This window comes from Monodon monoceros, unplaced genomic scaffold, assembly GCF_005190385.1.
Source record: "Monodon monoceros isolate NGI ecotype Baffin Bay Population unplaced genomic scaffold, NGI_Narwhal_1 Super_Scaffold_6, whole genome shotgun sequence".
Taxonomy (NCBI): Eukaryota; Metazoa; Chordata; class Mammalia; order Artiodactyla; family Monodontidae; genus Monodon; species Monodon monoceros.
The window spans coordinates 23,948,431-23,974,391 of NW_021703783.1; the positions used below are offsets into that span (position 1 = coordinate 23,948,431).

The following is a 25,961-nucleotide window of genomic DNA, read 5'->3' on the forward strand; positions in this document are numbered from 1 at the left end:
GTAAAAGGCAAAGGAAATTCTTTATGTGAGAATAATTTGTTTATGCTCAAATTGCCGTCATTTCTCCAAGAAATGGAGCAGTATTAATCAGAGAATGGTCAGAAACCACCCTTTAAATTTCATTTAGTTATAAAATGCAAGAATTTTGATCTACGAATTTAAGAAACCTAAGATTCATCTCTCTAATTTATTAGTCTAATTGAAAATTCATAATATTCACCCAGAAGTTGAATTATGGATTATGAATTATGGATTGACCATGCAGCATATTTTAACCCAAAGCAGCCACATCCTCCTAGGTCAGCCTAAGTCATAATCCCTGTAGTTGCTATGTTATCCAACTTCCAGTAAGGTAAGCTGTGACCTTTTACAAATATCTTTAGAAATATGTTTAAACATTTTGAAAGTAGTTTACATAATTTAACACACAATCATTTACCTTTATTTTTCTACATGAATTCATACTATTTACTCAAGAAAAGAAATCCCAATCGGCCAGACATTCTCAGGGTCTTCTATGGCTCACATGTATGTGAGTTCAAAGTAATTGTTTTTTTTAATTGACAAGTGACCCTCTGTCATGATTTTAATTGTTCATTTATTTACTTTTTAATTTTTTTGAAGCATAGTTGATTTACAATGTTTCAGGTGTACAGCAAAGTAATTCAGTTATACATACATACATATATATATTTTTTTTTCAGATTCTTTTCCATTAAAGGTCATTCCAAGATATTGAATATAGTTCCCCGTGCTATACAGTAGGTCCTTGTTGTTTATCTATTTTACATATAGTAGTGTGTATCTGCTAATCACAAATTCCTAATTTATCCCTCCTCACCCCTCTCCCTCGTTTGGTAACCATAGTTCATTTTCTATGTTTGTGAGTGAGTGAGTGCAAAGCAATCTTATCTGGAACCTAACATGTCAGAACGAGCTTCCTTCTAAAGCTCCATAGTCTTTATCAACAACCTGAGACCTGCTAACTGTCCCATTGCCCTTCAAGTAATAACTTCTCAGGACTGTAGGAGTTATCCAACCCTTTTATGCCCAGTTTCCAAAACCAAACACTGTAATTCTCACCAAACATCTTCTCCTTAACCAGAAACTCCTTGCTTTACTCTTTTTCTATTCAAGCTCATCATCCTGAACTAGATGTAAAAATAGACTGCTTAAAATATTATTAAAATTACTTTTTAATCACTTTGATTTAAAAAGCAATAAGCTGCCTAAAATACGACGATGCCCACTTTTCTAAGCACTTTAGTTGGAAAAACACTCCATATCCATCTTCCTTCTTGGGATTCATTACCCCCCTCTGAGGTAGGCAGGAGAGAAATTACTCCCCCTTCTCCAAATAGAAAAACTGGGATTGATATTGAAAGAGTCATCACATCTCACATATAATGGGAAATACAGTTTAGGCTTTATGACTTCAAAGGCCACTGCTTTCTCCTGTTTTCATCATATTATTTTCTAATTCAAAATCTCTAACTCAAAGATGGAAAATAGATTTCAAGTCACATGCCAACCTTGATTTATTGTTAGTGATTGCTGCATTAAAAGGATTCTGAGGTCTAGTCAAGCTGAGTGAGAGAGGGGTACCAGAATTAATCATCGATTTATTCATTCAAATATCTATTGAGCAGTTATTATATGCCAGGCACTGTTCTAGGCTCTAAAAGATGTAATATCTTCCTTGGAAGGAGACCATCTGAATGCCATGAATCTGCCATTTCTGAGAGTCTAGCTACCACCTACCAGAATAAAGACAGGCTTGGAGAGACTATAACTCCCTGCTTCACTTTCACATTATCTCTTTCTCCCTTACCGTTGGCTAATTAACTCCATTTGGAATTTAAAAGACCCTTCTTCCATCATTCAAGTTTGCTTAGCATGCTGGAGTCACTAAGTAGGTAAATTGGTTCCATGCCTTATTACATTTCTAAGACATGTCTTTTCACATTTGAACATTCTAAAATCAGAAGGATCTTACAATGGAGTCTTAAAGTTCGGTTAGAAGGATCTCACAATGTTAGTCTTACAATCAATGTATTGAAAGAGTGTTTCAAGAGAGGATTTGTAATAGTTTTGGCCAGTCACCTGGGGGTTGACTGCATACTACGTAATTTTTCTGCTTGAGGTGTTTTAGACTACACTAGTGGTGAAAATTTTAGACTACAGACTTGCATGAATATTAGCTTATGATTTGAATTCTCAGGAAGATTTGTACCCCTCCCTACATCCATTGCCAAGGTTGTGGCATGTAACTTTCCACATGAGTGGGCTTATGCCTTGTATAGCCTTACACTGAAGGTATAGGTGTCCCACTTTTATATGGAGATCTCCTAATCTTGGGTATTTTGTTTTCTTTATTGGTGGTACATAAAATAACAATGAACAACCAGTCTGTTTTCGATGTGTTGAAATATGGTACAAATTCATGCTGATATTGAGTTGCAATGTAGCTGAAAGTCTTATTCTCTTTAGTTGACTTCTTACTTTAGTCCCTACAAGCTATTTAATATCTTAACTTCGTTCTCTAAACATGAAGCAGTTCAAAGCTTACAATTACTAAAACAGCATCTAGTGCAAATTCCTTCAAATTTCCCATAGATTACCTTGACATTTTCTGTTCCTTTCCCAGGAAAGGAATTATCTCTTCCTTCTTTCCAAAGCTAAATCTTTATTTGTTGTGTTCTCATGAAACTTCCTTCACATACATATGTATTTCTCTTGACTAATCACTCTTACTCTCTCTCCTGCCCATAAGAACAGTTAGCCCTACCCTTCAAAAAGCAAAATCCCCATTTCTCTTAATCCTAGTGCCCTATTACCCAAAGCCACTGTCCCACCTTCCTCCTTCCCTTCACTGCTCAGCTGTCTTCCTCGTCTCAAACAATAGCAGCTCCTTCCTTCCTGTAGGTCACAAACCTTCAACACAATCTTAAGTCTTTCTCTCTTGAAACCCAAATTTTCAAGTTGTTAGCAAATCCTGTGGCTCTACCACTTCTCACCACCTCGACTGTTACAAACCTGGTCGAAGCTGTCTTCATCCTTACCGGGATTGCTGCAGGAGCTAGTCTTTCAGCTCTTGCTCTTGCCTGTTCTATGGTCTATTTTCAACACAACAGCCAAAGAGATCCTTTAAAATGTGTCAGATCATGTTCCTCCTCTGCTCAACATCCTCCAGTGGCTCCATATCTTACAGTAAAATCCAAAGTCCTTCTTATGCTCTATAAGTTTGGCCACTCATAATCATGACCACTTTCGCCCTCTCTCACTTAGCTCTAGCTAAGTGTTTGGTTTTTTTTTTTTTCTGCCAGGAATATCCCTTCCCAAGATGACCGTTTGATGGCCTCACTCATTTCATTCAAGTCTTTGTTCAAATATCATTTTCAAAGTACAGTCCTCCTGAACATCTTCCCCAATTATTGCATAACCCAGCACTCTCTACCCCTCCTTCTTGCTTTGTTTTCCTGTACAGCACTTACCATCTTCTACTGTATGTAATATTATCTGTATTATCCCCACTTTCCACCCCACAACTTGCCCCACAAAGGAAAACATTTTTGTCTGTTTCATCCTCTGCTGTATAACTAGCACCTAAAATAGTGCCTGACACATCTTAGGGCCTCAATTAATTTTTACTATTTGGTGAAGAGACACCAAGTCTTCAACAATCTCTTAACGCATTGTGAATATAGCTTCTAACCTTACAATTTTACTGAATCAGTTCCTAACTTTTGAATTACCATATCCAATGGCATTTTATCTGAACTCATTTTGACTTTTGCAATGTTTGATACTACTAAGAACACCCTCTGTCTTGAAAGTCCTTCTTGCAGAGATCTCTTCAATACTTCATCTAAATTGAATCACAAGTTCTCTGTCTTTGAGGGTAAATTGTCTGTCATCTGTGTATCTCTTATCCAATAGATAAATGCTTTCTAGAATCTCACGCATAGCCATCCATCCTCTGCTCAAATATCCACTTATAAAGGAAATTCATTATCTCCTGCGCAGGCCATTAAATCTCAGAAATCTCTCAAATTAGAAACTCCTTTACATTGTACTGAAATCTACCTTCTTCTAACATTTACCCTCTGCTCTTGTTCTCAGCTCAGCAGTTAATCAGAAGTCTAATTCTGCTTCTATGATAGCCTTTCAGATAAATCAAGACAGTTCCTTCCTCCTGTCAAGTCTTCTTTGGAATGAATATATTCCTAGTTCCCTCCACCACATCTCCCAAGGCACTGTTTTGAATTTCTTTTGATCTTGGTCATTGTCCTTCAGGTAATTTCCAGCCTATCAATGTTCCTCTCTAACGATTGTATCTAGAGACCTCCTGCCTACACCCCAGCCCAGGACTCTAACAGAATAGGACTCTGGATGTTATTCATCTAAAAGTTTAAGCAAAGATGGCAAAGGCTTTATTGGTATTATATTATTACTAGGTTGACTCACAGAAAGTCAACTTAGACTCTTAATAAGCCTTTTAAATATGGGCTGCAATTAAGCCACATCATTTCTGTCCTATACTTGTAATAGATATTTACATTTATTTTACATTAATTTTGTAAATTATAATCTCACCACCATTTTGACTTCCCATTGCCCATGGCATAAAGTCTAAGCTTCTTCACATGGAATTCAAGGTCCTCCACAATTAAGGCCTTTTTATCTTCATCGTCCACTGCTACCCCAGTTCCTACTTACATTAACATTGTTCTCCAGCTGCACTGGGACACACTGTCCAAACAGTCCTGATATTCTTCACCTCCTGATATTTCTTATACACAATTCCCTCTGCCTGGCATGATCTGTAGAAATCTCTTATATGTTAGAGCTACAAAAGACGTCATGAGCAATAAAATCATAACTATACTTCACTGTCTAGTTTCAATACCATCCCCTTAACTGAAGCATCTCTACCCCTCCCAACCACAGTACACACACCTCACAAATCTCTGCAATAGGAATTATTCTCTCCATTGTCAATAGTACCAACACACCTTGGTAGTGTGGATTATAAAGCTTATTTCACCTTGTTTTATAGTATAGTTATTTTTGTCCACCTCTCTCCTCCTACCAGATTATAAACTCATGGAACTCTCATCTACCTTTGAACACCTTTCAATGCTCAATGCGATTTAAAAAATGAATGTAGAACACTTAAGAAAGTGAGATATTTGCAAAATTAATTTTTAAAGCTTAAAGATATTCTTAGCCATATAGAGGACAAGGTAGGTAAAAAATTTTTTAAGATACTGAAGCTTATAGATCATGAACTATTTTCCCTCTTCTAGGCAACACTGAACAAAGTATTACAATTATCACAGAAATAAGTGGGACAGGATTAACCACTAGACTCCCAAAACAATCTCACTACCAGCTGCTGCTAATGTTAGATATTTGAATACATCAATTCAGGTTAAGTTCCAGTGTTTGTTTGTTTGTTTATTTATTTATTTTTTCCTTTGGCTGTGCCCCGCAGCTTGTGGGATCTTAGTTCCTAAACCAGGGATCGAACCTGGGGCCCCTGCAGTGGAAGCCTGGAGTCCTAACCACTGGACTGCCAGGAAATTCCCCTCGTAAGCTCCAGTCTTAATGTTGATGATTCATACTAACAGGTATCAGAAATACCAATTAGCAAATATTTGTCATCCAATACCAGATAAAATATTTAGGGTTTTATGTTAATCAAATAAAGTAATTGAGATACCAGATAAAATTGCCAAAACATGGCCCCTTAAAATGGCATGATTTGGGGGAAAAACCCAGGGATCGTTTCTACCAGGGTTACGTACCGATTATGAGAATAGTTGCTCTCTTTCGAATGGGGATAACGAATCCTCCCATTTTCTCCAAATAATACTGTTCCCTGAGGTTTACAATCTTCCAAAACATAGGAAAAAAAAGCTGATTATTTTGCTCAGCCATGGACATTTCAAGACATATTGTACAGACTCAGCTTGAAGCTATATAATTTATATTATATAATTTGTATTTACGGAAATGCATTTGTTTGCAGGTGCCATGACCTATACTTTGTATTTGCAGACTTTGTTAGGAAAATTTCTAAATCATAATTTTAAAAATATATAATAATTTTATTAATTAACCATCTGATATTCTTTACAATACTTTTTACTGAGGTATAATTGACATATAACATTATATTAGTTTCAGGTTTATGACATGATTTGTTATTTATACGTATTGTGAAACAGTGAGTATAGTTAACATCCATCACCATACACAGGTACAAAAATATTTTTCCTTGTGATGAGGACTTTTAAGATCTACTCTCTTAACAACTTTCAACTATGTAACATAGTATCATTAACTATAGTCATCATACCGTACATTTTTATCTCCAGGACTTATTTTATAACTGGAAGTTATAACTTTTGACTCCCTTCACTCATTTTGCCCTCTCACCACCTCTGGCAACCACCAATGTGTTCTCTGTATCTATCAGCTTTTTTTTTTTTTTTTTTTTAATTCCACATATAGGTGAGATCACACAGTGTTTGCCTTTCTTTATTTAATTCAGGATAATGCCCTCAAGTTCCTATCCACGTTGTCACAAATGGCAAGATTTCATTCTTTTATATGGCTGAAGAGTATTCATAATATTCTTTACCTGAGTTCTTCAGATTTAACAATTATCCAATTTTCTCAAATCATGAGTCATAGTGAAGCTGTCAAATTATAGTGTATGAAACTAATATGGTGTTTTCCCATCTCTAACTTCCTGGGTTATAATAAAATACCTTTGTATAATGATATTAAAGTAAAAGTACACAAATTTTAGCAATGACATGGCAAGTCTCCAGCATTCGCTCAGAAATTTCAGACTCCTGTGCCACATTTTAATTGTTGGAAGCTAGAACAGGCAACTAGGCAATGAGAAGCTTAGAAAGATGATATTAAGGAGGTGTTATTTAAATAAATTACTTGTCACATTCTGATATTCATTTGACTGTGGAATTGATGGTTATTGCCTGATTTCATTGCCACTTTAAAATATTGTTACCATTAACCTTTGTTCAGCGCTTATTAACCTCACGCCGGCCTCTCGCTGTTGTGGCCTCTCCCGTTGCGGAGCACAGGCTCCGGACGCGCAGGCCCAGCGCCCATGGCTCACGGGCCCTGCCACTCTGCGGCATGCGGGATCCTCCCAGACCGGGTCATGAACCCGCGCCCCCCGCATCGGCAGGCGGACTCTCAACCACTGTGCCACCAGGGAAGCCCTCTATTATATATTTTTTGTACTCCAACACTCCCTACTTACCAAAGTTGGCTTTGTGTTTTAGATGTAGCAGTGCAATATCAAAACTCATACATCCAAGTCTGTTGTATTTAGGATGGATAATAATTTCTGAGACAGGAATTTTCTGTTCCTCCTTATCCTTCTGAAAGAGGTTATACTCCCCAGCAGTCACAGTCAGATGCTTAATTTGCTTCCTAAAACCAAACAAAAATCTTTCAATAAGTCTAGCTGTCTCCCCCAGGAAAGACAGTCTTGGTTTCATGTAATTAAATGAAAGTGATTAATGTACCTTTAAGCATTTCTAAGTCTTAAAAGAAGATGTATCTTTATTAGTGATTATTATCAATTGTTATAATTCCCTGTAAATTATAGGTATCTATAAAAAGTCACGGTTTTCAATCACAGAGTGTTTACATTCTGTGAACCCTTTCCCCTAGCGTCAATTGTCTTTCTGCATAAAATATTTGTGTCTTCTTTTGTACATAAACCAGTCTATATATGCTCTACCATTTTAAGCAAGATAGAAAGGTTGTTCCTAGAACTGTCCTTCTTTTCCTTTTACTAGTACCCTCTTTTAATCTAGTCAAGTATCTGTTATTTCCACAGTATTTTCCCCTCCTAATTACTGAAACTCAGATTATTAGAACATTAGTGCATCTGTTCAACATTTGATGTTAATACTTTATTAAAATAAGTAACCATCACCCCTACCCCACCACTAACTCCACAGATCATCGATGATGTCTGGGATCTTTGGGGTCTCTGATTAGTAGGGTAGGAAGCACAAGAAATCTTGGGATATACACAAGTTTCTGGGAATCAGGAAGGTCAGTGGGTAGGTGGACCAGAGGGAAAAATTAAGAAAGGGACTAAGACTGAACCTTGTATGGTGTTTAGGGTGTTGAATCTCCCAATCCTATGGCCATGGATCAAGGTCTGATAAGTAATGGAAACCCACAACTTACTCATTGAGGCTAGCCAGGCAGTGTGCTGCTGTAACCTCCAGGTCATCTCGAATCAAGCTTCCTCCACAGAAGTGGTGCCTACCTAATTTCAGGGAGACCTGCCCAAGAAAAAAGTTATGAACACAACTAATATACATCTCCACACAGATGTCATCTCCTTCAGAAACATTTGAAATCAACTCTTCTAATATGATGTCACATTAAGACACTGATATAAATTGGTTAGGAAGAGATTTCCTATGAAATAAACTCTTTGACAGTGAGGTCAAGCCGGGTCTGGAGAAAAATTACATGTTAACCTGGAGTTGTAGTATTTGAAACAAAGGAAATAATTCACTGTTTTCTCATTAAGAAATCAATGTCTTTCTTATACCCACCTGCCACGGGTGTCCACCAACTGTTGAATTTCCCCAGCTACTAACTCTAGAGAAGAACCCCGATTCCAAGATAGTTTCCGTACTTTTCAAATCAACTGCACGAATTCCGCACTTCAGTCCTGTGTGGGAGAGCATATGTGTGATCACACACACACACACACACACACACACACGGCACCTTATGTTAGCGTTCACTTTATCCTGATTTCCACGTTCGGATTTTCCTGGCCTGGCTCAGATGTTCTGGTGTCACTCAGCTGCAGGCTATCCCCTTTCTTTTCTCAAGATACCCCTGACACTATACAACTCATTGACTAGAACTTGCCTCGCGACTCCCTCTGCCCTTTACAGCCTGAGCTACCTTAATAAAAAAGACCTGGGCACTGCATGAGGGCCTCTCCCTCTGGTGATGGATTCGGCGCTTTCTCTGGGAGGGTGAGCATCACGTAATTTAGGTGGAATGAAAGATACTGGAGAACATATGCTGCTCCGGAACAGAGCTATTAGGTTTTAAGTTACTTCTACTTGGTTATCTTTCCTTGGAGGAGAATCCTTAGCACAAGCATGATTAGCAGATGTGCCTAAAAACTTGAACTCCAGAATCCAAAGGATTGCAGAAGAAAATCCGGCCCAGGCCCTTCTTGGGCACACCTGGCTGTTCTCCTTTCTGCCCTGGGGAGGAATGAAGTCCCCTTGCCGGTGCTCAGCCGCCCGCAGTCTCGGCGGCGCCCAGCGCCAGGCTCACCTCTGCTCCTCCAGGGGCGGACCGCGAGCACCAAGAGCAGCAGCGAAGCAGCCCCAGGCGGCGTCCGCATGGCGCCCGCGCGCGGGGACCCGTCGGTCTTCCTCAGACGCCGGCGGTGCAAACCCGGCGAGGAGAGGCGCTGCGGCCGCAGGGCTCGTGCTCCCGGAAGCGCACGCGCTCTTCACTCCCTCCAGCGGCGCCAAGGGGCCGCACCTGCCGCGCAGCCGGGCGCACAGCTTTCCCTCCTCAGGACCAGCCGAGCCTTGGCAGCTCTCGGGCCGCCCAGGTGTCATAGCGACCCCGCCCTCCTTCCTTGGAGACAGGAGCGAGGTGACCTCGAGGGTGAGCCTGGGCCAGATGCGGGAGCAAGGGCATCAGTGGCCTAGAACGCTCAGCGCAGGTGAATTCTGTTCCCAACCAGGGAGTGTGGCCCAAGCCCAGGGTCAAGGAAGCTGGGCACCCATGCAAGACACAGGCAGGCTGACCTCTGAAAGGAGGACTCGTGAAAGCTTGAATATGTAAAGGTACCACCCTGCTTCTAAGAAGCTTGTTGAAGACCGTGACACTCCCAAGTTTTCAAAGGGAGTGGATGTGAAAGATCAGGTTTCTACCCCGTTCCTTTTCTGAGTGGCAGTGTTATCATCAACTTCAGTGGAATGCACCAAAACTGTAGGGTCCAGCATTTAACAGTATTAAAATGAATCCACTAGCAGGATTATCATGTCAGCATTTTTTCAATAATTATTTTCTAATAAGTAACTTGTAACGAGTTAGCTTGAGACTGGGAGAGGAATAAAGCCAGAATTTGTAATTGATTTATAATTTATCAAAAAATGAGGGCAAGGCTAAGTGAACATTTTATATATATTAACTAACCTAGACACCAGTCCCCCAGCCCCAGTTATTTCACTTTTGCATAAAATAGAAATAAACGCTCCTTGAGGTAGGAGGGTAAACAAATTAGGGAGACAGGCAGGTGGTAGACAGAAGGACAGGAAAACAGAGACAGTCGAGGTGGAGGGAATGCACGTCCAGGGACAGACAGCTGACAGTCAGAGAGCGGCAGAAGGGAGCAGGTGAATTGGGAAGCTTCTGGCAAAAAGCTTCAAGAATGTGATTGGCACCCAAACTTGAAACACACCGTCTCAAGCCTTCTTGTCTTATGAAGCTAAAAGGGGTTTCCGTGATTTTTATGTCCCAAGTCTTACAACAAGGAAAAGCTCGTAAGTTGCACTGCCCAATAGAGTGGACATTAGCCATGTACGGTTATTAAAATTAATGTTAACTAAAATAAAATAATTTTATTCCTCAGTCGCACTAGCTACATTCTAGTCCTCAATAGCCACCTGTGCCTAGTGGCTACCATATTGGACAGCACAGATATGGAACACTGCCATCATCAACAGATAGTTCTGTTGGACTGAATTGTTCTTGAGAGTAGCACCATTTTAAGTATTTATTTAAAATAGTCACAACTTGGATGGCAGTTTGACTGAGTAGATGACTCCTGGGTTTCAAGCTTGGGTGTCTAGGGGACACCAGGAGGGGACTTGGTAAGGTAAGCTGCCCATTTCTGAAAATACACTGCTACATCTGAGTGCTGTAAAAGAACTCTCCAGGTGGTGGCTGTCTGACCCATGGCCCTCACCACTCTCATCTCCGAGTCTCGCTTTCACTGTAGTGACCTCACGATTATTACCATAACCATCTGTGGCCCCAGGGGCACACTACTCTCCAATAAAAGCTCAGACCCTCCAAAGGGACGCAAACTCCTCTCTTTCTTCTTAGCAAGAGAGGGTCAGATTAAAGTCACTACAAAGCTGTTACAAAATAAAATAGAAGGAAAGAAAAAATGAACATGTGCTGTGCACGTTGGACCCACGATGTTCAAGTTCATGGCTAACCTCATGAAGCTTACAGACCCTGTCCCCTTGCAGTCTTGTGCACATGGTACACACACAGTTTTGAAGGATCTTCAGTGGTGTGTTTCACACCTGGGAGTCTCCATGGGGTTGGGCACTGTCTCATTTCCTGTTACATCACAGCTCCCTTTGTTTCCAGAGTTCAAACTCACAGCCTCAAGTGAGACCTTGTCCTTCTATACAGGAGGTTGATTCCTTTCTGGCTTGACAAAATAATGCCTTTCCATTAAGTAGAAAAAGAGCCATTCAATACGAATTGCATACATAACAAAAGCCAGGTCATTAGTTTTAGATTTAAATTTGCTAGTAAGCTGATGGTTTAAATATGTTGGGTTTGTGGTGAACTTGAAGGGTCCAAATGGAAGGGTTCTCTTAATTTAAAACAAAACAAAACAAACCAGAAAACTTCAGAAAAGGAAAGGATGTCAAGCAGAGTGGGCTGGACTTTCCCAAATTGGATTGGGAAATCTGCCTTGAATTTGAACATATATCTTCATTAGGGCAGCGAAATAATGATCTGCTATTGGAGGCCTTCCAAGACTCTTGATGGAGGCCCCAGCTCTAAGCACAGTTGTAAACTTAGGAGTGTTAGGAGACTAACCCATGGACAATGAGCAAGTCATGGGGTAAATAATATTTTGTTTAAAATATGTTTTTCCATTCGCGCTAAACCACTGGTCTAAACTCTCGAACGCTCTCCCAAGTCCCACAAGACCTAGGAATCAGCACTAAAGTGATTATTAGTGACGTTAGAAACAGCAACTTGATTTGAATATTTGTTGCAGAGACAGATTTCACTAGGTTGCAGAGAGAATGTGAAGGATGCAAGTAGAAAGAATGAGTGAAGACAATTTATTCAAAATAGTCTGGCTGTGAAGGACATAAAGAAATGCAGTAGCAGCCAGAGGTGAAAAGGAATAAAGGAAGGATTGTTTTCAAGTGATCTTGATGGTGGCTACCTGTATCTGTGTGTGTGTGTGTGTGTGTGTGTGTGTGTGTGTGTGTGTGTGTGTTTTCCGGTACGCGGGCCTCTCACTGTTGTGGCCTCTCCCGTTGCGGAGCACAGGCTCCGGATGCGCAGGCTCAGCGGCCACAGTTCACGGGCCCAGCCGCTCCGCGGCACGTGAGATCCTCCCGGATCGGGGCACGAATCCGCGTCCCCTGCATTGGCAGGCGGACTCCCAACCACTGCGCCACCAGGGAAGCCCTGTATCTGTGTTTTTAAAATAGAACAGAATTGATAAGAGCCAGAAAAAGGAAGAAGTTAAGGAAGAAGAAGAAAGAGATTAAAGAATGGAATGAATTTCTACAAGTTGTGATTATCCAGGGCCGAGGGCCCTCTTCTTTCATTGTAGCAACAGGAGAGAGGGGAGAATTGGGCGCAGGTTAAGTCTGTAGATGACTGAGTGCAGGATATTGAGGGTTTTCTACCTTGTATTTACTCCATAAAGAGGTGAAGGCATCTCAGTAAGATGAGGGGAAAAGATCTGGAATGCATAAGCACTGAAACAGTGGTTGTGGGATATGAAAAAGAGAGCAGGCATAAACCACACAGAACAATGCAATGAATGAATGAATGAATGGGGAAAGGAAGAAGGATACTCTTTTTTTATTTTTAAAGCAGGCACCTACTGGTGACATGGATTTCAGTGGGTACTAATCACAGAGCACTTGAGAGATTGAAACAAGACATAATTATTTTCATCATATTTTATATAAAATAGACATTTACATAAATTTTATTTTGGAAAGATCTAGGCAAAGTGTACATAATCAGACTTAAATGGGAGAAATACTTTATGGGAGATATATTTCTAACTGGCACAGCAAAAGTAACAAAAATGTACATTTATATACAACTGATCAAGAACATGATGTAAGTATTTTCCTCTGACAAAAGGAGGGATGGGTGAGTCACAGCAAGTCATATGATTTCCACATTGTAAAAGCAAGCCATGGGGCTAAAATACAGATATTTTAGTTCCTTTGGAGGAAATTTTTAAAAATCTCTTTTCCTTAGAAACGTAAAAAAATCGCTTATTTTTATATGTACAGACTGCAAAATAAGAGTAGTTACCTCTGCCATATTAAAGCACTTGGGCAGTTCAGTCACTTTTAGGGTTGTTTGTGTATGTGTTTTGCTGCAATGGTTAAGAATTTCTAAAACGAAGGGCGACACTTATCAGTTATCTCTTCAGAGGCAGAGGGCTTTGCATTTGGATTCAGGGGACTCACAGAGCTTGATAGGTCCATAGGAGTAACCACTCCTTTAACGGGCAATAAACATGACTGAGACACTTGGTAACTTGTCCCAGGTGAGACGGCACCTCGGTGGCAGAGCAGGACTAGAATCCAGATCTCCTGGTTCTTGGACTGGGTCTCCCCTCCTATGGACCAGCAACACAACCCCAGAAGGACATTATGCACATTGGAAAAGTCTAAAGTGATACAAATATGCACCACGTGCCCCACTGAGAATGGGAAAAAACTCCTGGATTTCTGGACATAGACGCCTCTTTTCAGTTTGTGGTAAATGCTGATCTAAACTTACAAACTAATTGTGATGGGTGCTAATTTTACAAGTCATATGGCCTAAAGGTTTTAATGGAAAGGATCCTTGGTGATAAAAATGGAACATTTTTATATGAGCCAATTGATAGATATTGATTCTGTTGTGACATTTTATTTTACTGACAGTAAACCCTAGCTTTGATTGAAGTTATTTTATTTCTTCTCTTTAAGTTATATGACTACCAAAAAAAAATAATGAAGTGATATTTTTGGAAGAACTGTTCAACATATTTTTCACATTGAAAACTTCAAGAATAATCATAAACAGTTATATTTCTCCATAGTTTTTGGCATTGTAAGTTTTCATCCTATTCAATTACAGCCTAAATACAAGATTTGACAGGTATTTACTTTTAAAATGCCAAAAGATGCCATTTAGATAGTTAAGTTTTGCTATTATTGGGAGATACCAACATACAATTTAATCAAAGTAAATGTGATTCGGAAACCAGGAAAAAAATTAAAATAAACAGAACACCTATAACTACATTTGCTTTGAGTGTTATTACTAATACCCTCTGGATTTATTGATCTAAGGTGCAAATCCATCACAAATCAGAGAAAAAGTGTTTTTGTTGTTTTTTTTAAAAAACTGATTCTAATGAGTACAATTAAGAAATAATTAATGAAAGCTGACATGTGTAACCTAAAGAAAGAGGGAGGCATAGAGAACACGGCTCTATGTCATGGGCCCTTCTATGAGTCATAAACAATATGAGTTTTATATACCGGGTGCCTCGTCTGGTATGTGCAAATGGCAAGGCAATCCCTCTCCACCTGAGAACCAAGAATTCTGTAAATATAAAGGTCAAATGCCTCACTGCACATTAGAATCATAACCTGGGTGGCCAGGGTCCAGGGATTCCTAAAGGTGTGCACGCAGGTTATTCTCAGATCCACCAGGGCCAAAGCACCTGTGTGTGAGGGGCGAGATCTCAGCTATCAGCTGAACCCGGCTCTTCAATCCGGGAGGCCTGGAATGTTTAATAGAGGCGATACAAAACCCTGTATGGAAAGGTTTGGATTTTCTCAGTCCTGTTGAAACGCAGTTGCACAACCACTGCAAAACCCTGCACCAAACCGAGGTACCACGTGTTAGGCATGTCAGACTCGTACACTGGGGGCTGTGAAGTACTGTGGGGAGTTGGAATCAAAGCGCTGAAAATCCTCTTTGTTTTTTGATGGGCTGCAAAATAAACAGGTCTAAAAGATATATCTCAGGATTCCCTAAAATAAAATTTCTTTTCCTCCAAGGTATTTAAATCTTTGGTTTAGTTCACTTACGTTACATCACTGAACCATGTTTTACGAATGCTGTTAACAGGTTGAAAACATCTGAATCAGTTTTAAAATCCTGAATAATTCTTAAGGTTAACATAAACTTGTAAAGCCATTCTCGTGGCTCCATGTCGAAGGACATGTGAAAGGACTGCCACTTATTGGAGAATTTGAAGGCAAGGAGAACTGGTTCTGGTCAGACAGAAGGACAGGTTAGATAGACTGGCAGTAGGAGGGGAATATATGTACACAAGGAACTCTAAGTGTAGCTGAGACAAAATAGCCAATGCTGCACAGGGTAACAGTCACAAATGAAACTCTCCTCATTAGATCAAGTGTTCAGCTAGACTGAAGCAACTCCTGTCTTGTCCTCAGCCACCTTCCCTCCTACCCACGACCCAGTGCAAAATGGAATTATTCAAAAATTACTGAGAACTTCAAGCAGAGAATTCAACCAAACATAAGGTGCTTCTGAGTGCAGGACTCTGAGGGTCTACAGAGACTGCACGTCCACGAAGCTGGCTTTGCAATTCCATCTCAGAAAGGGGCTATCAACTCACAGCCAAGCATGCTTTTGTTAAGGGAGCCTGGATGCATCTCCATGAATAGCCAGGGCACTCCATTTTCGTTTTGATAAGGATGAATTCCACATATTATTTCATGTTACAAGAACAAATAAAAATAGTTATAAAATACATTTAATATCTCTGAAAAATAATATGTGATTTATTTTCTTATAGGCACCACTCAACTATGAAAAGTATTTCACTGGCCACATCTAAGTGAAAGTATTAACTCAGGACAGAAATATCTGGTCCAACAAACAGGCTTACTTTTAATGTTCAAAGAGATGCCAGTGTGTGCAGAAAGAACGAGACAGAGTGACAGAGTGAGAAAGACAGAGAAAGGGAGGGGGAGAGAGAGAAGGGGCGAGTAAGAGAGGGCAGGAGAGAGAGGGGGAGAGAGAAAGAGAGAGACAGAGAACAGAGGAAGAGAGAAAAGCACCCAAAAGAAGGCAGGAAAAGTCTCCTGAAGGACAGTGACCATTTTCTCTCAGAAACTTTTAGGCTGTAATAGCCATTTCAATTATTCCAACAAATGTACTCGCCTATCTTTAGCAGCCCTTCAAGTAAGGCGTAATTGCTTTTCAAAATTTGGGGCTCTATCTTTTCCATTAACTTTCTAAGTATGAGTTTTTTTTACACTAAAACTAAAAAGTTGTAATTAAAGTCCTAGATATTGCTTTTAGCTAGGGCTTCATGTTTTTCATTTTGGGGATGGAGTAGTTATTTTACAATAAATACTTTAGTACATTTCTTGACCTTAGGACTACAGAAGTATAATTTGGGAGGGAATAAAAATATTTTAAATGAAATTTTGGATATATTTATGATATATAACATTAAAAGACTATTAGAAACAGAAGATCAGAGTGGTAATATATACATTATTGGATTATTGATATACACAAACAGAATACACACAAACAGAATTTGCTAATTCAAATTCTGTAATCCTTTGCATTTAAAATATTCCTGGCATCATCCCTTTCCAAAGAAGTTTTTCCTCCTTTTATCTAGATTTACCTTGACAAAAAAATAATAATAACAACATAGAGAGGCAGTGGTCTCTGATACTGGGGTTGAAAAGAAGCGGAAGGCTTCTTGCTCTGGCCTGAGTGTGTGACATATGCGTGTCTTCAGGCTCCTACATGTTTATGACACCTGGCTTAGCCAGGAACAGCACTGACCAGAGTGGGTTTTTGTTTTTTTTTTAAGTTTATGATGAAAACCAAATGAGAATCAGTATTCCAATTTCTTCAATTTCAAAATATATTACCTCCCAAACACTGAAGGCTGATTCCTAATTTCTTTAGCTTTAGCAAGTGAAGAGTGAAGACAAATTTTTTTAGGGGCTGTTAAAACTTAACTACCTTGTAATTTAGATTTATAATTTTTGTATGATCAGTTGTGAAAACTGCTATTAAAACCACTATGTACAGGGAAAAAAGTGTGTATATATTAAATATTTTATAAGTTATGAAATAAATAACACTAAAAGACAAATTGTAAATTCAACTTTGCAATCCCTATCTTTTAACTATAAATATATATTTTAAAGTTATGAATTTAGACTTTTTTTCCTAGATTTTTTGAGCATTCTCCATGAAATCTCCAAAATTACAAATACAGAACCAGGAACTGCAGGTTCTATCATTCATGTTCTAAGCACAGAATTCTCATTAAGCCTAGGAAGACAAATCAATAGAGCTGTCCATCTATTTAGAGTCTATGAAGATTTCTGTAATCTACCATAAAGATTCCTCAGTGGTTAAATATATTTTCAAAAAATAATCTCAGAACGTCTGAGTGTTAAGATAATAAAGTAGAACATTTCTCTCAATTAATATCTTTAATATTTCTCATGTAGAATATACTATTTTTTTCTCCACCAAAATAACAATATATTTGGAGGCAGAAACATTTACGAGTTTTAAAAGCACTTATGAAATCTTAGAGCAGAACCACTACTCTAGTAATACTTGTAATAAAATTAATTTAAAACATTTCCATGAAGAGTCAGGGGTAGCAAGACCCTTGATTTTTCCCTAGGAATAAGAATACTCATACACAATTCCAGAAGCTTCCTTTTTGACATATTAGGCAATGGGAAAACAGCTTGTATCAGAGTGGAATTTAATTTACTTCTCAATAGGGCTCTAACACTAGCCTCAGAAGGATATTAGACAAACCTTACTTAGCTTTATCTTACAATAGCCCCTTTCCCCATATATTCCCTAAGGTTTTACAAAAACTGTTAGATACTCATTTCTAGTTCTGGAGAATTAAATGAGCTACCTCTTGGTAGAATTTCTCAAATGGTTTATCCCAGAGGATTTACCCTTCCTGAAATATCTCCTCTCCTAAAGAAGAGATGCCATGCATTCATAGCATTTCAAGCCTCTGTTTCTGAGACACAAATATCTACACTAAGAAATGGAATAGATTTCCAGGTTGGAAAAGCAGACAAACATATGAAAGGAAATCTGGAATTAAAGCAAACAAATGTCTGTAAAATGTGTAGCTGCTGTTTTCCTTCCTTCAGGCCTTCTAGCCCCTGCTTTGCTCTTTTTGTCTTCTTTCATGGAAATGCAAGTCCCCAGCGCAGGGTTACCAGCAATTGTCCCAAAATGTGCCACCCTGAACTCGAGTAAGAGGAAAACTTCATCGGTTGTGCCCCAACTGATGTGGAAGCAAGGCTTCCGTCTGTCAGTTCTTCCTCTTCCAAAGGCACCAGTACTGTCCCTTGGAGACTTGGTCAAATGCTGCTACATTTGATCCTTTTCTCGAACTTCTTGTAATCTTTTTTCTAGACGATCCAATTTGGCAAGATTTTCCTGCAGCAGTTTGCTGTCTGGAACCAGCTGTAAGGCTCTCTCATAATAAGCTCTTGCAGACACGTAGTTTCCCTGTTGAGAAAAAGAAAGAGAATAATTATATTCTGATCCATCAGATAAAAAACAGACCTTCTCGTCCATTTTAACATTAACATCCTCATAAGGAGACCCTGTCTGCATGTGTAATTTTATCCTTATCTGTTGGTGCCTTTGAGAATCCATTTGTTTTAAGTACCAGACCAGATGGAGAATGTGAAGGATAAGGTTAAATGGCAGCAAAACAGATTTCCAATTCTACTAATACAGGGTATGAAGCTATAATTTCATAGCATTCTCATAGGGTTAGCACTGTTCCTTTGTAATCAAGTGGAGCCAACGCACTGGAAATTCATATTGAGAGGGAAGGGGACACAAAGAAGGTTGGGTTGGGGGAGAGGGGTGTGTGTGTGTGTGTGTGTGTGTGTGTGTGTGTGTGTGTGTGTGAAAGAGAGAGAGAGAGAGAGAGACGTTTTTGAAATTTCAAGAGTAATGATTAAAAAGTAAATAGTTCAGGAGTCCACTACAGCTATTTAGTGGTAGGAAGTATTTTTTTTTTGTTTTTTTTTGTTTTTTGTTTTTTGCGGTACGCGGGCCTCTCACTGCTGTGGCATCTCCCGCTGCGGAGCACCGGCTCCGGACGCGCAGGCCCAGCGGCCATGGCTCACGGGCCCAGCCGCTCCACGGCATGTGGGATCCTCCCAGACAGGGGCACGAACCCGCGTCCCCTGCATCGGCAGGCGTACTCCCAACCACTGCGCCACCAGGGAAGCGTGGCATCTCCCGCTGCGGAGCACCGGCTCCGGACGCGCAGGCCCAGCGGCCATGGCTCACGGGCCCAGCCGCTCCACGGCATGTGGGATCCTCCCAGACAGGGGCACGGGGGGGGTCGGCAGGCGGACTCCCAACCACTGCGCCACCAGGGAAGCCCTAGTGGTAGGAAGTATTTTAATCTTCACCTTAAAACATAAAAGCAACTTTTGCCTAATACAGGCTTTAATGCAAATCTAAGTTTTTATAAAATAAAAAGAACTGATAATAAATAATATGGAGTCAAATTTATCCCATACTCAAGGTGTGTGACAATATGTCTGCCGGATACTCTAAAGGCGGCGGGGGGGGAAGGTATGTCACTCTGGACCTGCTAAAGACCCCTCTCTTGGCCCCCATCTGGTTTGTTCAATGCTTCCCTAACTGGCAACCATGCGTGCCTGGTCCCAGAAGGTCCCTGACAAACTAGTCAGAATTACTAACTTTTTTCCAGCCTCTTTTCTGCCACTAAATGTATTCCTTCCGTATGGTCAACCCCCTTTCATATCTGTGTGCTGCTAAGTCTCAGAACCAAGATCGGTAGAGATCTCTCCATTCCAAAAAAGCAAGCATCTGCTGTGCTTTATTCTCAGTTACAGCTCCATGTGGATGAAAACTAGTTACTCTCTAAACTTCCACCACAATTGCAAGTAGTACCTCTTGGCGTGAAAGTACTATGTAGCAATAGCGACCTATATTTGTTGAATGCTTAACTACCTCCCAAGTGAATGAACAAGTGTCAAGACCTCAGACCCTGCCTGACATATAATGAGCACTCAATCCGATGCTGTCATTGTTGTTATTATTAAACGACTATTTACGTGTAAATGAGTAAACACAGCCCATTTCTTATGGTATTCACTTGTCATACCGGTGAAGAGGAGAGTAAAAATGACATAACAGATAACTGCACATTGGGAATCCAGGAGCTGGCATGTGCCCAAATGAAAATATTTCTGATTATTAACACTGATTCTGATAAGAGGCTGAACAGAATTCTGAACAAATGAGAACCTGGATTTAGCGACATTACTATTGTTTTCAATTCAAGTATTTATCTTCAGAGTGTCTCCTGATGTTTATTAAGCTTAGCACATAGGTGCAGATAACTGAACATCTGTGGCTCTTAGATTGCTCTCAAAACTGTGTTCCTACTGCGGTTGATTTTGAAATCGGTTTCCCAAGAGGTTTCTCTGAAGTTAGGCCTTAGCCTGGTGCCAGGCATCTCCTCTGATCACCAGCTTTCTCTGTCCTTTCACAAAAAAGATCTATCATAGAGTTATTTTCTCCCTCAAGTTGCTCTTTTCTTGATGCAACTGGAAGCCTTAATTTTTTTTTTTTGCGGTACACAGGCCTCTCACTGTTGTGGCCTCTCTCGTTGTGGAGCACAGGCTCCGGACGCGCAGGCTCAGCGGCCATGGCTCGCGGGCCCAGCCGCTCCATGGAATGTGGGATCCTCCTGCACCAGGGCACGAACCCGTGCCCTCTGCATTGGCAGGCAGACTCTCAACCACTGTGCCACCAGGGAAGCCCCGGAAGCCTTAATTTTTTAAAAAGAAATTTATTTATTTTATTTGTTTATTTTTGGCTGTGTTGGGTCTTCCTTGCTGCACGTGGGCTTTCTCTAGTTGCGGACAGTGGGGGCTACTCTTCGTCGCGGTGCGCGGGCTTCTCATTGCAGTGGCTTCTCTCGTTGTGGAGCACAGGCTCTAGGCATGTGGGCTTCAGTAGTTGTGGCTCACGGGCTCTAGAGCACAGGCTCAGTAGTTGTGGTGCACGGGCTTAGTTGCTCCACAGCATGTGGGATCTCCCCGGACCAGGGATCGAACCCGTGTCCCCTGCATTGGCAGGTGGATTCTCAACACTGCGCCACCAGGGAAGCCTTAATTTTAAAACAAGTTATATCCCTTAATTCAATGTCCTCAATTTCCAGATGCTAGATAGGGAATTTGAATTATCCAGTTTCTAGAAATGTGCTAGTTACTATGATAGCCACTAGTCATATGCGGCTATTTAAGTGTAAGTTAATTAAGATGAATTAAGAATTCAGTTGCTCAGTGGCACATTTCAAGTGCTCATTAGCCATGTGGGGCTAGTGGCTACTACCTTGGACAGTACAGACATAGAACGTTTCCGTCATCTCAGAAAGTTCTATTGGCCAGTTCCATTCTAGAAAACGCGTTAATGTCATAAGGCAGGATTGAAAATAGTACTTTGTGATATGGCCCAGGTGATGCAACTCTTTGATTATAAAGAATGTATTGTAGGGGTTTCCTTGGTGGCGTAGTGGTTGAGAGTCCGCCTGCCGATGCAGGGGACACGGGTTTGTGCCCCGGTCTGGGAAGATCCCACATGCCGCGGAGCGGCTGGGCCTGTGAGCCATGGCCGCTGAGCCTGTGCGTCCGGAGCCTGTGCTCCGCAACGGAAGAGGCCACAACAGTGAGAGGCCCGTGTACCGCAAAAAAAAAAAAAAAAAAAGAATGTCTTGTAGCTTTTTTGGTCGATCCATTTCATTTTAAATAAAACTTCATGAAAAATATCATCTTTTATTTCCAAGTAGTATGAGCAAGAGTCAAGTCTCTTTTTCTCTCTCTTTGTGTCATCTCCTTGCAAAGCCTTATTCCAACTCTCAGACTTGCACAGCCCTCAGTCCTTCCTAAGCTTCACCCAGGCTCAGGCTCAGTGCGGCCCAGGAATGGGATAACACTGCTTGATGCATGCACTTCCTGGCAATGCAAAGGTCACAGAAAGTTAATGGTTGTTCTTGAAGGCGTCATAATGATAATCCTGCATCCTAATGGTGACATCAAAATGACTACATCCAAGCCATGTGCCTGGTCTATATATTTGTATTGGATTGCATCATATGAATTTACATTTCAATTTAAACATTTAAAATTACAAACATGGCAATTTTATATCGTTCAACTTAACACATCATGGCCGCAAAGATGAAAAAAGATAAACTAATTTTTAATCAGTGTGTTCGTTATATTTTGAAATAATACACTCAGTAGATCCTTCTTCAATCTCCAGATACCTTTGCAGGGGAAGCACCTCTAAATTTAAAGCAATGGGTTCACTGGTTAATCTGAAAGAGTTCAATAAATGTACTATTTTCTCTTTATTTCCAGACTTAATGAACACTCTTGAGTGCATTTATTGTACTTTATCTAATTAACAATTGAACCCATTTCTTTAAATGCAGGTGCACTCCATCTAAAAACATATTAAGTGTATTATCGGAAAGTGCAACTATTTAATATATTATTTAAATATTTAAAATTATTATGTTACTGTTTTTAAAAGTAAGTTCATTCTATGTTTCCCAACTAGATACTGCTGGACACCCTAGAATGTCATTAAGGTCAGAGCTTGGTTTATTGGGCTCTGATAGATGTCATGACTGGATTCGCCATCAATGTTCCTCTATTAGATCAAGGCTAATAGTTGCAGAGTAACTATCCCATTATTCCCTCCCATCTGTATAGTCATGGATCACCTTTTTGTTTTACTGTGTTTCTGAGAGTGAGCAGTTCCCACTTAATCGTAAACCCTATTTAGCCTTTGTTTAAATTCTAATCACTATCTCGCTATTTTGTAAGGGTAAAGACTGATAGAAGCCTGAAAATAAGTTAGCTAAACAAGAGTGATCCTTTCAAAACATGTCAGACCATGGCATTTCTCTGCTCAAAGTCCTCCAAGGACCCCAACTTATTTGGCATGAAAGCTGAAGACTTTACAATTCCTTTCAAGGCCCTGCATCATCTGGCCCTGTGACCTCTCTGACCCAGCTTCTATCATTTCCTCTCACTTGCCTTCTCCCTAGTCTTCAAATACACTGGCACACTCACACCTCAGGGCCTTTGCACATGCACTTTCCCTATTTTGCCAAGTGGCTTGCTCCCTTCAGATCTCTACTCAGACATCACTTTTTAACTGAGGCCTTCCCTAACCACCTCAGTTTAAAATTTCAGTTCTTACCCTCAGCACTCCCTATCTTCTTTCATTCTTTTATTGTCCATAGCACTTATAACCGTCTGATATATTCTATGTATGTACGTATGTGTTTATTTACTTATTGCCTATTTCCCCCTAACTAGAATGTTAGCTCCATGACGATAGAAATTTTTTTCACTTTTTTTTTTTTTTTTGGCGATACCTGGGCCTCTCACTGTTGTGGCCTCTCCCATTACGGAGCACAGGCTCCGGACGCACAGGCTCAGTGGCCATGGCTCATGGGCCCAGCCACTCCGCGGCACGTAGGATCTTCCCAGACCAGGGCACGAACCCGTGTCCCCTGCATCGGCAGGCGGACTCTCAACCACTGCGCCACCAGGGAAGCCTGACGATAGAAATTTTTGTCTTATGTGTTAATTGCTCTATTGCTGGTACCTAGAAGAGTATCTGGCACATAGGATATTCTCTATAAATGCTTGTCAAATGAATTGGATGAATGAATGAATGCCAGTGAATCTTTGATTTCATTATAGACAATAGTCCTCCAAGGGTAATTTTCAATTATTCACTCAAAGGTAGCTTTTTCTTTTGAGAACAAACAAACAGCCTTGTTTTTCAGTAGGTTAGGGAATAAAAGATACATTAAGTATAGGAAATAGTAATACTTTATCTTGACAATGAGTTAAGCCACAGGAAAATAAGCTACATCAGCATAGCGCCAACAGAATTTTACTTCATATAGCAGATTTTCTCTGCTCTGTGATGATACTTAAGTACATATGATTTTCTTTATGATAAACAAAATCATGAAATCTAACTTATATATTTATTTTTTAAATGGATTCATGATATTCAATATCGAGATAATACAAAGTGAACATAAAACTGTCTAATTACATTTTTGAACACCTATGTTTTCAGTATTCAATTAATTCAAAGAGGAAATTAACAATAGTTTCTCAATCTTTTAAAAGAGAAGAAAGAGAAAATACAAAGGGAAAACCTGGTTCACACGGAAGTGAATTATTTTCTTACCTTGATGTGCTGGATTCCACCCATGTTCATCCAGGCCTGTGCTTGATCTGGATTTAGTTCCACGGCCACTTTATAGCTCTAAATACATAAGAAATATCTTCAGGCTGGGAAACGAGAACCCATCTTTAACACTACAGATTGTGGAAACCATTTTCTTCATATGTGGAAATTTAAATGGTTAATAAAATGAACAGTCACTTCTAGTTCACAGGTGTCCCCTTTATTTCTATTATTTTTCAAAGTTGATGATTCTAAAGTGGAGGAAACTGAAATGTGTAATTTCCTTGCAGAGCTAACCTCTGGACTTAAAAAGGCTGAAGGTGCCTGCCAGGAGTCCAGGTGATTTCTATTACAGTGCATCATTTCCCACTGGCCTCGATCTGCAAGAAAATGGTGCTCTTCAGCCTTTTTCACTATAAATGGAGTTTGTAAGAAAATTTTTTTTATAATCACAGAATCTTAGAGTAGTTTCTGAAACACCTTATATCTCTCACAAAATCTGATCTGATTACTCAGCCCATGCTTAAATTCTTGCAGAGACTGGTGTTCAGTATCTCTTTAAGGACATATATTTTACCAGGGGATAGTTTTAATCGTTAGAAAGCCTTTCTTTTTCTTCTGCCTTATAAAAGATCTTCAAATGTTTGAAGAGAGTTACTTATTTCTCAAATACTTTTTTTTGGTCTGAATAACATGTATCCCATTAAATGTCAGAGCCGTGAGGTATATTTTTAATATTTTGCCTGTTGTTTTGCATCAAAGGGCATGCTCACCACTGAGTCATGATTTTAAGAGTGGTCACCTTAAATAAAACTAAAGGCTCAGCTGAAGCACGAAGAACTACAATCCTGCAGCCTGTGGAACAAAAACCACATGCAAAGAAAGACAGACAAGATGAAAAGGCAGAAGGCTATGTACCAGATGAAGGAACAAGATAAAACCCCAGAAAAACAACTAAATGAAGTAGAAGTAGACAACCTTCCAGAAAAAGAATTCAGAATAATGATAGTGAAGATGATCCAGGACCTTGGAAAAAGAATGGAGGCAAAGATCGAGAAGACGCAAGAAATGTTTAACAAACAACTAGAATAATTAAAGAACAAACAAACAGAAATGAACAATATAATAACTGAAATAAAAAAATACACTAGAAGGAATCAATAGCAGAATAACTGAGGCAGAAGAACGGATAAGTGACCTGGAAGACAGAATGGTGGAATTCACTGCTGTGGAACAGAATAAAGAAAAAAGAATGAAAAGAAATGAAGACAGCCTAAGAGACTTCTGGGACAACATTAAAAACCACAACATTCGCATTATAGGGGTCCCAGAAGGAGAAGTAAGAGAGAAAGGACCCGAGAAAATATTTGAAGCGATTATAGTCGAAAACTTCCCTAACATGGGAAAGGAAATAGCCGCCCAAGTCCAGGAAGTGCAGAGAGTCCCATACAGGATAAACCCAAGGAGAAAAATGCTGAGACATGTAGTAATCAAGTTGACAAAAATTAAAGACAAAGAAAAATTATTGAAAGCAGCAAGGGAAAAATGGCAAATAACAAACAAGGGAACTCCCATAAGGTTAACAG

General features: G+C 39.9%; 2 protein-coding genes across 4 annotated transcripts in view; both read right to left on the minus strand.

The window, feature by feature from the left end:
• Positions 1-9,436, minus strand: part of OVCH1 (ovochymase 1) — a 47,762-nt gene extending 38,326 nt beyond the window's left edge. Inside the window, exons 1-5 of the mRNA XM_029206697.1 lie at positions 9,319-9,436; positions 8,622-8,740; positions 8,245-8,342; positions 7,301-7,473; positions 5,811-5,898 (exon numbers count right to left, since the gene is read on the minus strand). Coding sequence (XP_029062530.1) covers positions 5,811-5,898; positions 7,301-7,473; positions 8,245-8,342; positions 8,622-8,740; positions 9,319-9,436 — 596 coding nt within the window. The remainder of the gene's footprint in view (positions 1-5,810; positions 5,899-7,300; positions 7,474-8,244; positions 8,343-8,621; positions 8,741-9,318) is intronic.
• A 7,757-nt stretch (positions 9,437-17,193) lies between these two features.
• The window catches only part of TMTC1 (transmembrane and tetratricopeptide repeat containing 1), a 260,748-nt gene continuing 251,980 nt past the window's right edge, over positions 17,194-25,961 (minus strand). For 2 of the 3 annotated variants that reach the window (XM_029204346.1, XM_029204347.1), the window contains 2 exons: positions 24,376-24,453; positions 18,443-18,606 (listed from right to left, as the gene is read on the minus strand). In XM_029204346.1, coding sequence (XP_029060179.1) covers positions 18,466-18,606; positions 24,376-24,453 — 219 coding nt within the window. In that variant the 3' untranslated portion in view covers positions 18,443-18,465. Of the gene's footprint in view, positions 18,607-24,375; positions 24,454-25,961 lie in introns of all 3 variants that reach the window. The other variant, XM_029204345.1, reaches the window with a different exon arrangement.